Source organism: Cricetulus griseus, chromosome 8 (genome assembly GCF_003668045.3).
Source record: "Cricetulus griseus strain 17A/GY chromosome 8, alternate assembly CriGri-PICRH-1.0, whole genome shotgun sequence".
Classification (NCBI taxonomy): Eukaryota; Metazoa; Chordata; class Mammalia; order Rodentia; family Cricetidae; genus Cricetulus; species Cricetulus griseus.
In genome coordinates this window covers 821,519-835,483 of record NC_048601.1, presented here as the reverse complement: position 1 = coordinate 835,483, position 13,965 = coordinate 821,519, and the positions used below count along the sequence as shown (strand labels likewise).

At 41.6% G+C, this 13,965-nt stretch overlaps 1 protein-coding gene across 3 annotated transcripts in view; it reads right to left on the bottom strand.

Annotated features, from left to right (window-relative positions):
• The window catches only part of Caprin2 (caprin family member 2), a 49,424-nt gene extending 35,748 nt beyond the window's left edge, over nt 1-13,676 (bottom strand). The window contains exons 1-3 of one of the 3 annotated variants that reach the window (XM_027430050.2): nt 12,571-13,676; nt 8,662-8,724; nt 4,007-4,093 (exon numbers count right to left, since the gene is read on the bottom strand). In XM_027430050.2, coding sequence (XP_027285851.1) covers nt 4,007-4,093; nt 8,662-8,724; nt 12,571-12,747 — 327 coding nt within the window. In that variant the 5' untranslated portion in view covers nt 12,748-13,676. The remainder of the gene's footprint in view (nt 1-4,006; nt 4,094-8,661; nt 8,725-12,570) is intronic. The other 2 variants (XM_027430049.2, XM_027430048.2) reach the window with 2 other exon arrangements.
• Between the last annotated feature and the right edge of the window lie 289 nt (nt 13,677-13,965).

The following is a 13,965-nucleotide window of genomic DNA, read 5'->3' as shown; positions in this document are numbered from 1 at the left end:
ACTCAAGATTTTTTTCCAATAAATGGGTTATTGATACAATCTTAAAGTCTATAAAAGATATATCTAACCAGGCACAGTAATGCATGCCTAGGATTTCCCAAATTTGAGCACAGCCAACTGCAAGATGAGTTCCAAATAAGCCATCTACACAGCAAGGCAAAGGAAAGGGAAGAGGAAAATAAGGGAAAAGTATAAAGAAAGGAAGCAAAACAAAAAGAAATTTTAAAAAGGTGTTGTGTTTTGAAAGAAAATGACCCCCAAAGGGAGTGGCACTATTAGGAAGCGTGGCCTTGTTGGAGGAAGTGTGTCACTGTTGGGCAGACTGTGAGGTATCTTTTTCTCAAGCCTCCCTCAGGGTGACAGTCAGTCAACTTCTTGTTGCCTCTGAGTCAAAATGTAAGGACTGTCAACTCCAGCACCACGTCTGCCTGCATGTTGTCATACTCCCTGACATGATGATAATGGATGAATCTCTGAAACTGTGAGCCACCCCAATTAAATGTTTCCTTTATAAGAGTTGCTGTGGTCTGTAATACAAGTTCTCTTAGGTTTTAATAATAAAAGCTCAGAGTCAGGGTCAGGTGGTGGTGGTGCACACCTTTAATCCCAGCACTTGGGAGACAGAGGCAGGAGGATCTCAGTGAGTTCATGGCCAGGCTGGTCTACAAAATGAGTTCCAGGACTACACAGAGAAACCCTGCCTCAAAAACAAAACAAAACAAAACAAAACAAAAAAAAAACCTCCAAGTCAGATATTGGGGTTAATGCTAAATATCAGAGAAGCAAATCCTCAGACTGCTTAGATGCACTGTTCCTCAGACTCAGACTGCATTGAGCTCCTGTCTTCTCCCACCTTATATTCCTCTCCACCCAGCTGTATCACTTCCTGTCTCCACTCCTTAGTGCTAAGATTAAAGGCGGGGGATTCGAAGTGCTGGGATCACCTTTGTGTGAGCTCTGTTTCTCTTTTAGACAGATTCAATCTCGTGTAGCCCAGAGTGGCCTTGAACTAACAGACATCTGTCTGCCTCTGTCTCCCAAGTGCTGGTAATAAAGGTGTGTGTCACCACTGCCTGGACTCTATGGCTAGTGTGGTTAGCTTTGTACTCTAATTAACCAAAATGTCTTCACAACCACATACACATCATAGAGCTGGGGAGACGGTTCAGTGATTAAGGGGCTTGCCCAAGGGAAAGTGTGATGATTAGAATTCAGATCCCCCGCCAGGCGTTGGTGGCGCACACCTTTAATCCCAGTACTCGGGAGGCAGAGGCAGGAAGATCTCTGTGATTCGAGGCCAGCCTGGACTCAAGAGCGAGTGCCAGGATAGGCTCCAAAGCTACACAGAGAAATCCTGTCTGGAAAAACCAAAAAAAAAAAAAAAAAAAGAATTCAGATCCCCAGGATCCACTTAAAAGCCAGGCAGGCATGGTGCTGCCTGTAACACTAAGCACTCAGGAGGCAGTGATGGGATCCCTCATGAAACTGGCTACTAGACTAGCTGATAGGCAACCTCTGGATTCAAGTGAGACACTATCTCAATAAAGTAGAGAATAATCAAAGAAGAAATCCAAAGTCAATATTGGGTCTCCACACACAGGCACATATACACATGAATACATACACACAACACACAGAAATAAACACATACATACCACTTCATTACTTCATATTTCTCTTTAGCCTATTTCCCAAAACTAGATTAGATGTTCTATGGGTTTATGCCAACCTGAAAGTCCTCCAGCAAAGTCTTTGTCACATCAAATAGTCATGTGTATAATTCATTTATCTATTTATTGCTTTTTGGCAGTGCTGGGAATCAAACCTAGGGCCATGCAGACGCTAAGCTAGTGCTTTACCTAATGAACTACACCTCCAGTCCCTAGTTGTCACTTTTATTTTTCTGCATTCATAATGACAGAGACTATATTTTGGTTATTCATCCATACATCACTGCCTGGCACAGAGACTGATATGTAACAAGAACTCAAATACCTGTTAAATAAATCAAGTCAACTAACTACACTGTCTCCTAGCTCATGATCAGATCTCATGAAAACCACTAACAGCTTTCTTGTCTTTACCAATGTAGAAACTAAGAAAATCTTACACCTTTTTCTTCTTTGTTGATCAGTTTGAAAAGGAAAACACATGAACAATCCAATCAGCAATACTGAACAAAAGTTTATTTTCCAAACCATTACTTAGTATAATGGATTTTGGCTAAGAACAGAAATCATCTCAAGAAACTAAGAAGAATGTAGTTAGACTGAGGATAAAAGAACAAGATGTTCCACAATCTATTGACGTGACAACAAAAGTTTAAAGCAGCCCAAAAACTACGAGAAAAAGGAATAGGAAGGTAATGACAAACACCTTGAAGGCTTGACTCAAGAAGACAAGCTCAGGGCTGGAGAGATGGCTCAGCTAATAGACCTCTTGTAGAGGACCCTAGGTCTATTAGTTTCCAGCACCCATATGGTGGTTTGTAACTATCTGACAACCTCCTCAAACACAAGGTATGCACATGGACACATAGATGCAATCAAAACACACATGTAAAGTAAGTTAATCTAAAAATACTTCAAATGGGATGAGATGGGGTTGTAGCAAGCTCTAGACCTACTGTCACATTATGAGGAGAAAGAAATCTGAAGCAGTGCCCAGGCATGGTAATGAACACCTTTAATCCTAGCACTTGGGAAAGCAGAGGCAGGCAGATCTCTGAGTTCTAGGCCAGCCTGGTCTATAGAGTGAGTTCCAGACCAGCTAGTGCTAAATAGTGAGAACCTGTCTCAAGGGTGAGGTGGGGAAGGAGGGAGGGAGGGAGGAAAAGATATAAAGCATGGGCAACAAGTGAAAATGCTTTCATGGGGGCTGAAGAGAAGGCTCAGCGGTTAAGAGCATTGAATGCTCTTCCAGAGGATCCTGGTTCAATTCTCAGCATCCACATGGCAGCTCACAACTGTCTGCAACTCCAGTTCCAGGGGCATCTGACGTGCTCACACAGATATGTATGCAAGCAAAGCACCAATGACCATTAAAAAATTATTTTTTTTAAAAAAAAGCACCAAAAAAAGAAACTGCTTTCATGGAATCAGCATTGTTGTGGGATATTTTTTTACACTGTGTGAAGATGTGTCGATGTGATTGGTTTAATAAAAATCTGACCAGCCAATAGCTAGACAGGAGAGGTTGGTGGGACTTCCAGGCAGAGAAAGGAACTTAGAGGGTTAGAACCTTGGTGTGCAGGAGATGCCAGTGAAAAACTGAGAAAGTCAGACATACTGAATGGAAAAGAGGTAAAAAGCCACATGATAGAACATAGTTTGACAGAAACTGATTAATTTAAGTTATAAGAACTAGTTGGGAACAAGCCTAAGCTAAAGGTCAAGATTTCATAATTATTAAGTCTCAATGTCATTGTTTGGGGGCTGTCAGCCCAAAAGGAAAGTCAAACTACACAGCATAGCTTGCCAAAGTAGGTGACATCTCTAGAGCACCATGGTGGAAGAACATATATGAGTGCCCTAAGAAAAAGAACACACAGGGCAGTGATAGCACACGCCTTTAGTCCCAGCACTCAGGAGGCAGAGACAGGCAGATCTCTGTGAGTTCAAAATCTGCAGAGTGAGTTCCAGGACAGGATCCAAAGTTACAGAGAAACCCTGTCTCAAAAAAACAAACAAAAATCTCTTCAAAGTCAAGAATACCAAGCCTAAATAAATTTAGCAGAAAATTAAAAATAGTCTAGAGCCAGGCACAACTGTGCACACCTATAATCCCAGACACTCAAGTGGCTGAGGCAGGAGAATCACAATTTCCAGGCTTGTCTGGGCTACATATTGAGTTCAAGGACTTCCTAGGAGTCTTAGTGAGACTTCCTCAGTATACTATCCACATGGTTTCAGATGACTGATAAGCAAACACAATTTTTAGGTAGTGGCATATTCTTCAACGTCAGCAGCTAAAGTGGCTCAAAGAAAAGCAATGAAAACATACTCACATCTTGGCTCAGTGTAGAAAAGGTTTTCTGAAGCTCCTTGGCAAATTCCAAATTATGTAGTACTTCTTCATACTTCTCCACAGCTTCCTACCAGACAGGAAAAAAACCCCAGCAAATCCGTGGTAAGCTCAGAATAAATAAGTGTTCCCTAAATGGCTAAAGGGCTAGAGAGATGGCCTAGAGGTTAAGAGTACATGCTGCTCTTCTAGAGGATCAGAGTTCCCAGCAACCATATCAGGCAGTCACCATAATTCCAGCACTAACAGATGTGACACCCTCTTCTGGACACCTGGATATACATTCCCATACACAAACAGACACATACAAATAAACATAAATCATTTTTAATTGATAAAGGAGATAGGACTTTGTAAGTTAGAAAAGTACTTACTGAAAGAAACGGTATCTACAAGGTAAAGTAATATAAAAAGTCTATTTTAATGCTAGAACTTTTGTTTGCTTATTTTATTTTTTTTATTTTTTACTTATTTTTTGGGGTTTTTTTTTGAGACAGGGTTTCTCTGAGGCTTTGGAGGCTGTCCTGGAACTAGCTCTTGTAGACCAGGCTGGTCTCAAACTCACAGAGATCCACCTGCCTCTACTTTTGTTTGTTTAAAGACAGGTTCTCACTGGATCTCAGGTTGGCATAAAACTCGTACGTATTCTAGGCTAGACACAAACTTACGATTCCCATGCCTCAATCCCTCAAGCATATCTTTAGATACACTACCAAGCTAAACCTCTAATTTTTATATTAGAAATCAGAGCCCTGGGCCATTGAGATGGTTCAGTGGGTAAAAGTTCTTGCTGCCAAACCTGAAGAGCTTAATTCAATCCCAAGGATCCACATGGTAGGAGAAAACCAACTTCAGCAAGTTGCCATCTGGCCCCCCACATACACATACACACATGTAACAAAATAAAAAAATCAGAGTCCTAATTCTATCCTATCTAAACATTTAAGTTAGAGATCTCTATGGGTTTTGAGAACACTAAGCCATTAAGATTCCTCAGTCAACATCATTCACCACTCAAACGTACTATAGGAATAATAAATATCACACAGAAGAAGAGCAACTGTGAAACATCTAAAAAATGGCAGAAACAATGTGTAAATAATTGCTTGTAATAGATATCATAAGTATTATAACAAGCACTATCCTACTGAAATTAAAGAAGTAACTTCTTTTAAGATTTCATACCATGCCAGGCTGTGGTGGCAGACACCTTTATTCCCAGCACCCAGGAGGCAGAAGCAGGCAGATCTCTATGAGTTTGAGGCAGCCTGATCTACAGAGTGAGTTCCAGCACAGCAAAGGCTATACAAAGAAACCCTGTCTCAAAAAACAAAAACAAGGATTTCATATTACAGGGCCTGGAAAAATGGCTTAAGGTAAAAGGCAATTGTTGTTCTTGCAAAGGACCTGGGTTTGGTTCACAGTAACCATGTCATGACTCACACCATCTGTAACTCCGGTTCTAGGAGATCCATCACTTCCTTCTACCTCTACAGGCACCAAGCACACACATGCAGGACACAAACATATGCAGGACACAAACATATGTATTCATACACATAAAGTGACTAAAAATAAATAAAAGATTTCATACTCAACTGGTAATCAGAAGAGATGAGTTTGTCTTAACTTTTTGTGGAGAAAGACAAAAGTCAGTTTGGAGCCAGATGATGAGATGGCTCAGTGGGTAAAGGCACTTGCTGCAAAACCTGACTACCAACTTTGATCCACAGGAATTACACGGTGGAAGAAAAGAACTAACTCCCACAAACTATCCTCTGACCTCCCCACAACACTCATACCAATAAATAAATGTAATTTTGCTTTTTTTGTTTGTTCTGCTTTTGTTTTGTTGTTGTTGTTGTTGTTGTTGTTGTTTTACTATAAAGATCTGACACTCCAGGAACTCACTATTTAGACCATGGTGGCTTCAAACTCAGAGATCTACACATGCCTCTGCCTCTTGAATTCTAGGATTAATGGTTTGTGTCACCATGCCCAGACCCTTTTTAACTTAAAATGAAGAAAAAGGTCCACTTGGGACAGAACAAGTTAGGGAACTTATTCAAGCAGTTAAAACTATATTGGAGTCTCAATAATTCAGATAGTGTAGTAGTATCAACAGATTGCTTGGTGGGTGAATATGATTGCTGCCATAACTGACAACCTGGGTTCAATTCCTAGAATCCACACAGAGAAAAGAAAGGACTACTGTAAGTTGTTCTCTGACCTTCACACATCCACAAAGTAAGTAAATATATGTTTAAAAAATACACACACACATATACAGATAGTGTATTATTCTACTCCTAGAAAACATTACTCAAAACAAAACATTTCTACATAAATGTATATGTCAATATACATAAAAAGATTATTCATGGTACTGAAGAGATAGCTTGGCAGTTATAAACCCTGTGTGCTCTTTCAGAGAACTCGGAGATCTGCCTGCCTCTGTCTCCGCAGCACTGGGATTAAGGATATGTGCCACCAAGCCTAGGTCATTGGTGTTTTGGGGGATTTTTTTTTTTAATTTTAATTTAATGTGTATTGGTGTTTTGCCTATATGTATGTCTGTGTAACACTTGTGTACCTGGTGGCCACTGAGGCCAGAAGATGGCATCACATACCCTGGAACTGGTTACAGATGATTGTGAGCCACCATGTGATTAAACCTGGTCCTCTAGTAAAGCAGTAAGTGCTCTGAACTGTTGAGCCATCCCTCCAGCCCCTAACATTTATTTTTAATGATAAATATGTGTGTGTGTATTGGCATGTGCATATAAATACTGGTAACCAAGGATGCAAAAGTATCAGATTCCCTGGAGCTGGAGTTACAGACAGTTGTGAGCTGAGTGACATGAGTGTTGAGAACTGAACTCAGGTTCTCTAGAAGAGTAATAAGAGTTCTTAAGCACCAATCTCTACAGTTCTCCACTGTTTTTGGTTTGTTTTCATTTTGTTGCTTTGTTTTTTGGTTTTGGGGCTTTTTTTATTTTGTTTTTTGAAATAGGTTCTCTCACTAGCCTGGAACTTGCCAAATAGGTTAGCCTGACTAGCCAGCAAGCCCCAAGGATCTGTCTCCACCACTCCAGGGTTATGATTACAAGAGTGTGGGGCTGGAGAGATGGCTCAGAGATTAAGAGCACTGACAGCTTTCCAGAGGTCCTGAGTTCAATTCCCAGCAACCATAGGGTAATGAGATCTGGTGCCCTCTTCTGGCCTACAGGCACACATGCAGGCAGAATGCTGTACACATAATAAATAAATAAATAAATAAATAAATAAATAAATAAATAAATAAATAGATCTTAAAAAGAGTGCACCACCACATCACACCACACCCCACAACACCCAACTTTTTTACATGGACTCCAGGACTGAACTCAGGATCTCATTCTTATGCAGCAAGCACTTTAACCAAGTTCACATCAAAAGCGCCTCAATGATACGATTCTAACAGAACTTCTGGGATTCTTACAGAGAAGCTTCCACATTTTAAGTTAGTGGACAGAGCATGAAAACAAAACCAAGGAAATAAATGATGGCTGATTAGCCAAGTCCCTTCACTATGTAGAGGGTGCTCAGAGCTCACATAATTCAAAGCTAAGCCTCAATAGAATCATAATTACTACACCATAGGACTTCTAGGTCAGAGAAGATGACAACACAGCAAGGAGGGAAATGTTAACAGGCTCATGAGCCAGATCAAATAACTTCAGGGCTGGAGGGGCTGCTTGGCAGTTAAAAAGCACTTGCTCTTCCCAAGGATGTGAATTTGGTTCCTATCACCCACATTGAGCAGTTCAGAACTGCCTGTAACTACATCTTCAGGGGATCCAATACCTCTTCTGGCCTCCACATGCACTTGAACTAACATGCACATACCCACACAAAGATATACATGCATACACATACATTTTAAAAAATAAATCTTAAATAACTTTAGGCACACTTTGTCCCTTCTTAAAAGGCAGGAAATGTGATCAGGCCAAAACATCAAATAACCATAAAGAATTTTTTTAGTCCATATTGTAAATGTTCTCCTTCACAAACTAGTAATATTTGGAATTAACAGGTATATCATGAACAGGGCAAACATGAAAAAAAAAAATTGTAGCTGGGCATGGTGCCTTGTGTGGCCTGCAATGCCAGAATTTCATAGGGCAGAAGTACCACTATGAGTTCAAAATAAGAAAAATTATAGTCAATATTTATAGTGAAGTTAATGTTTAAAAGGCTAAGTACATAACTCAAGTATAAAAGAAATTAAAAGAGAGCAAGTCAGAATCATGACAAAGCTACAAAAACAGATTTTAGAATAGAAAGATGTCAAGTTTATATTAAACCAGTGAAGAGTTGAAAACTTGAGTATACTCAGTCTTCCTACCACGAATTAAGTTCAATGTACATGGTACCTTATCTAATCTAACTTGTTCTATTTAACCCATATCTAGCCAATATCATCTAATAGTATGCACGGCCAGGGCAGATCTCTGTAAGTTCAAAGCCAGTCTGGTCTACACAGTGAGTTTCAGGGCAGCCAGGGCTACACAGAGAAACGTTGCCTCAAAAAATAAACAAAAAAAGAAAAGAAAGCAGACCAGTATATCTAACAAATAATCTCAAGCTACTTACCAACTGGTCTGGGTTAAGCTGCTCTCCGTTTTTTAGGCGATCTTTATAATCTTCCAGTTTGAGCTACAAAAGAGAAATATGTATTTTATGGCATAATCTGATAGAAAAAAATCTGAAGCAAATGAGATTCTTGAAATATGCTGGTATGCCAGACTACAATTTCATACAGGCAGATAGCAACGGTATTTGTGTTCCAACTCAGTTGGGAAAAAAAAAAAAAAACACAGAGCAGTATCAGTCAGCTTTGTCCCACGTACTCATCCCAGCAGATTACAGCTAAACTTACTACAATTTAGTAGCTATTTCAGGCACTTGACCAACGGAAAAAAATAACTTCTACCCAACCAGGGTTTGCCTTATGCTCCAAGAACTTGTCTGCATCTCAAAAATGCAGCTGAAGCTTAAGAGCTGAGGCTGCTCTAAGAATAGCTGAACACTACAGGTATAAACCACTGTAGTTGGAATGCATTGATGCTGGTATTTCAACTATCTTAATTATCTCCCTACTCTTGAAACCAGGAAAAAGCCTCTAAAGAGATGGAATAGTCATGCATCAGAAGGTAAACCTGCACGGCAGTTAAAGCAGGGGAGTAGTGCTTGTGGTGACAGGGCAGTGTGACAGATGCTTCATTCCCCATTCATTTAATATTCACAATTCTGAGATAAGAACTAGTCTTTCAACTTAGATATATACTATTTAAATTTATTTCTAAAAAATCAGGTTAGAGGGTTGAGTTTTCACCATGCATTAACTCAAAGAGCCTCACAGGAATAACTTTCTATGTAAAAAATGGAATTCCTAGAAATCTGGTATCCCAGTAAAAAATCATTCAACAGTTAAGGCTCATTTTGAGGAAAGAACTATAGTAGCACTGTTAAAAGAATGTAAGTATCTAGGTGGGTGGTGGTGGTGGTGGTGGTGGTGGTGGTGGTGGTGGTGGTGGTGGTGATGCACACCTTTAATCCCAGAACTCAGAAGGCAGAGGCCGACTTCTTCGATTTCAAGGCTAGCCTGGTCTACAAAGTGAGTTCCAAGACATCCAGAGCTACACAGAGAAACCCAATCTCAAAAAAATTTTTTAAAAAGTAAGCTTCTCACTGTATTTAAACACATTGTTGAACCTGAAGTTTCCCAAAATGAGGCACAAAAGCAGCAGGTCAGTGTACTTGGGTTTTTTAATGTGTGTGGTATAATAAGGGGTTATTTAAAGGATTACATTGGAGTTACCTAATTAGAATATGAAAATATCAGCACTGATGAAGAAATTTTTTATAGAAAAGTATGTGGCAAACTAGCAAGATACACAGAGCTGTCAGCATGCTAAGATGAACTAGTATATCAGTGTAGTGATTGAATTCTTCTTTTTTTCTGGGGTGGGGGTGATTTTTGAATTTTTTGAAACAGGATCCCTCCGTGTAGCCCTGGCTGTCCTGGAACTTGCTTTGTAGACCAGGCTGGCCTTGAACTCAGAGATCTGCCTGCCTCTGCCTCATTAGTGGTAGCATTAAAGGCATGAGCCACCAAGCCCGACTTATTTTAATTATGTGTATCTGTGCGAGGGTATATGCAAATAAGTGCAGGTGCCCCAGGAGGTCAGAGTCATCACTAGACAGTACTCCTCCACCATCAGCACCACCAAATGGAGGGTTTATAAAATGTCTGATGTGGGAGCTGGGAATCAAGTCCAGGTTCTCTAAAAGAACTGTAAGTACTCTTTGCTGTTATTGTTCTTGAGACAGGGTCTTTCTACATAGCCCTGGCTGGCCTTGAACTCAGAGATGTGCTTGCCTTTGCTCCTAAGTATAGGGATTAAAGGCATGAGCCACCATGCCCAGCTTTCTGTACATACTCTTAACCTTTAGCCATCTCTCCAGCCCCGAATCTTTTTAAAATTATTAGTGCATGTATAGAGGTCTGAGGACTTTTGGGAGCTGATGATCTCCTTCCACTGCAAAATCCTGGGGTTATTACTCAGGTCATCGGGTTTGTACAGCAAGCAGCTTTACCAGCTAAGCCATCTCAACAGCCTGATTTTATTTTTTTTAACCTCTTAATGGCTTCTATTTATAATCAGTCTACTTAAATAGGGTCTAAAGTCAACCATATACCCCTACCTAGAGGTGCTCAGCCAATTTATTCCCAGAGATATATGAGATTATCACAATTTGCAGAGTCTGGAGGAGGTTAACAGTGCTTCTGGCATCTTTTAGGCAGATGCCAAGACTGTTGATAGATATCCCACACTGTTCAGGGCAGCCTCTCACAAGGAATTATCCAGCACAGTGGTTCTCAACTTGTGGGTCAAAACCTCTTTGGGGTGGGGGTCACATTTCAGTTATTTATCACAATCCATAACAGTAGCAAAATGACAGTTACGAAGTAGCAACAAAATAATTTTATGGTTGAGGGTCATCACCGCATGAGGAACTGTATTAAAGGGTCACAGCATTAAGGAAGGTTGAGAAGCACTGATCTAGCACAAAGCATCAATAGCATCATGGCTGACTAGTTCTGCATACTTTGTAGTTCATGCTTACTTATTCTACTGACTGTTACCTGTTGAACTGTGTAGCATTTTCATAATAGTTAACTTTCTAACAGAAGCACCAAGATATGATGTTACCTGTCATAGGAAATTTTGGTATTTAAGAAAATACATAAAAACTAAATTTCATCTATTAGCCCCATAATCATGACATAAGCATTTTGCAGGCTCCTCCTATATTGGTTTTAGGTCTTAAAATACTTACCTAGAAGCTGGAAGCAAAGACACTGTCAATAGCAAACAGACATCCAGAATTAAAGAAGTAATTACAGTTTAGCTGGATAACACAGGAAAACACATACTCAACATGTCCACTAGGAATGTCACTAAAGACTCTCCACTAACAGACCCTGCATGAGCTAGTTCTCAGCGTTAAGGAACCTGTGCTGACCCAGGCACAATCATCTAGTCACACTAGTAACTAAATGCATGCATTCAAAAAATGCATGGAAGCATGGTGGTGCATGCCTTTAATCCCACACTCGGAGGCAGAGGCAGGCAGATCTCTGTGAGTTCGAGACCAGCCTGGTTTACAAGAGCTAGTTCCAGGACAGCCTCCAAAATCACAGAGAAACCCTGTCTCGAAGGGAAAAAAAAAAAAATGCATGGAAAAGATAAAAACCATTAGCCCTTCTGTGCTACCTCCCAACACAAGGGAAGATACAGTCAATAAAAATCAAAAATCTCTACATATCCCTGTACAAAACAAACAAAAAACTTTCCTCTTGTTTTACTAGATCTTGTGCTGCAGTTTTAAAAGAATGTAGAACTTATTCAGCCTTACCTGTCAAAAGTAAATGAGAACCACACACACGACACAACAGTGCATCCCTAGGGACTGACTGAGGAAATGAGAAATTATCTGGATCTTTACCATACCATTTACTGTAATGTTAGGACTGGTAAGGATCCAAAGTCTCTTTACAAAGCTGTCTACCACACTTTCCTGAACCAATCTTAAACCAGTATCTAGCTGTGGAAAAAAATGTTAAAGCATTTCCTGGCTCATGACAAATGCTCCCAATGACTGCAGAGGCTGTACTGCCATATCACTTGATGCAGTCACAAGGAACTAGGATAAGAAACAATAATATATCTCAAGAAATTAATCAGACCTAAAACAGCAAACTTTTCAAAAGCAGTATGTGTAACAAATTTACTGTGAAGAATATTGTTATTCGGCTATGTTGGCAAATGAAGCAAGCATTTAGCCTAGATGCTTAATTATTCCCAGGCAAAGAAATCTCAAGGTCAGTTAAATCTTTTGGAAGACCTATGTTCTCTGATGATAAAGAATATGTCAGCTCCTTAACCCTGGCTTAAGGTCATGCACATTCAGGGCTTGGTGGGGGTAAAAAGTTACCTTCTTTTTCTCGATGTTTCTAATTTTGTGTTTAAGGCATATGAGTCCATTATCGATATACGTTTCATACGCCTGGGAAGGAGATGAAGCAGAACTGAGAGTAGACTGCAGAGGGCTCAGGGCCTGCAGGCATTCCCCGTGCTGACTGTGGGTCACATGGGGCTTGGCTGACTTCATATTTCCCACTTGTCCCTCCACTGAATGGCCTGAAGGTGACTGGTAACCGAAAAGAAATGAAGAGAGTGAAGAGAGTTGCACCACTGAAACAGATGACGCTTAAGATTTGGGGGTGGGGGAGAGTTAAGTATAAACGTAAACTAAAGGTGCACAGCAGCAACCTTTATCATCTCTGGAAAACCTTCCTTTAAAATGTTCTTCCACAAAAATGAACTCAAAACACCAATGGTGCTTCATTCAGCGTTCTTGCATCAACTGGCCGCTGAAAGCAATGGCCAATAAAGACAGACTACTCGCAGGCAAAATGTACACTATAGGAACGTTTCCAGAAGTTCAATTTCCCACACGGAGAAGAACTGCCAAGCAAGCAAAAGGCTTCTGACTTTCTCCTTCTGAACAATTTCTATGGTCATCACCCAAGCGGGGGAGGGGAGTACGACCACTTTGCCACATTAGCACCTCTTTACCTGAACCTTTACTTTAGCCCCCAACTTCAATCTACCTCAAAGGCTAGGTGAAGCAAGTTTCTTGAACAAGCATGTTAACGTCTCTTTGGCTGCCCAGGGACTAACCAAGTGCATCACCCCTGGTCACGGTAGCCAACCAAGCCTTCTCACAGACTGCATTGCCGAGGTGGCTTCCGGTTGTATGTGCACTAACTCACCACCGCCCACTCCCATAACGGGCAAGCCTTCCTTCCACTGCCCGCACCTAAGGACCAAGACACCAAGGTCTCGGGCACTTCACCTCCATCCAGGAGCAAAGCCAAAGCCGGACAGACCCTGCACACCACTGCTCGAGCGTTCGGGTGCCCTTAGCGGCCGAGCAGAGGCGCCTCAGCCGGGGCCACAGGTCTAAGGACCCCCGCAGCCGCCCAGGCGCGAAGCACAGGCTCTGCAAGGCCGCTGAAGGAGCCCGACCAAAGGAGGCTGAGGCACCGCGCCGCTCCACCCGCCCACCCCGCCGCCCCGCTTCACCTCCCCGGCTGCCTCCGAAAGCGCTCGGGAGTCCAGCGCGCTGCGACGTTGGCTGACGCCACCCCACACTCCCTTCCCCTTCTCCCTGGCGCCCCTCCCTCCGTCCCTCCGCCCTCCTCAGCTTAGCCCGCAGCGGCGTCAGGCGAGATAGGACCCGGGCAACTCCGCCGCTCGCGCCCAAGTCGGGCGCCGCTTGGCGCGCGCGCAGCTTATATAGACCCACAGCACGGACTGACCGCCC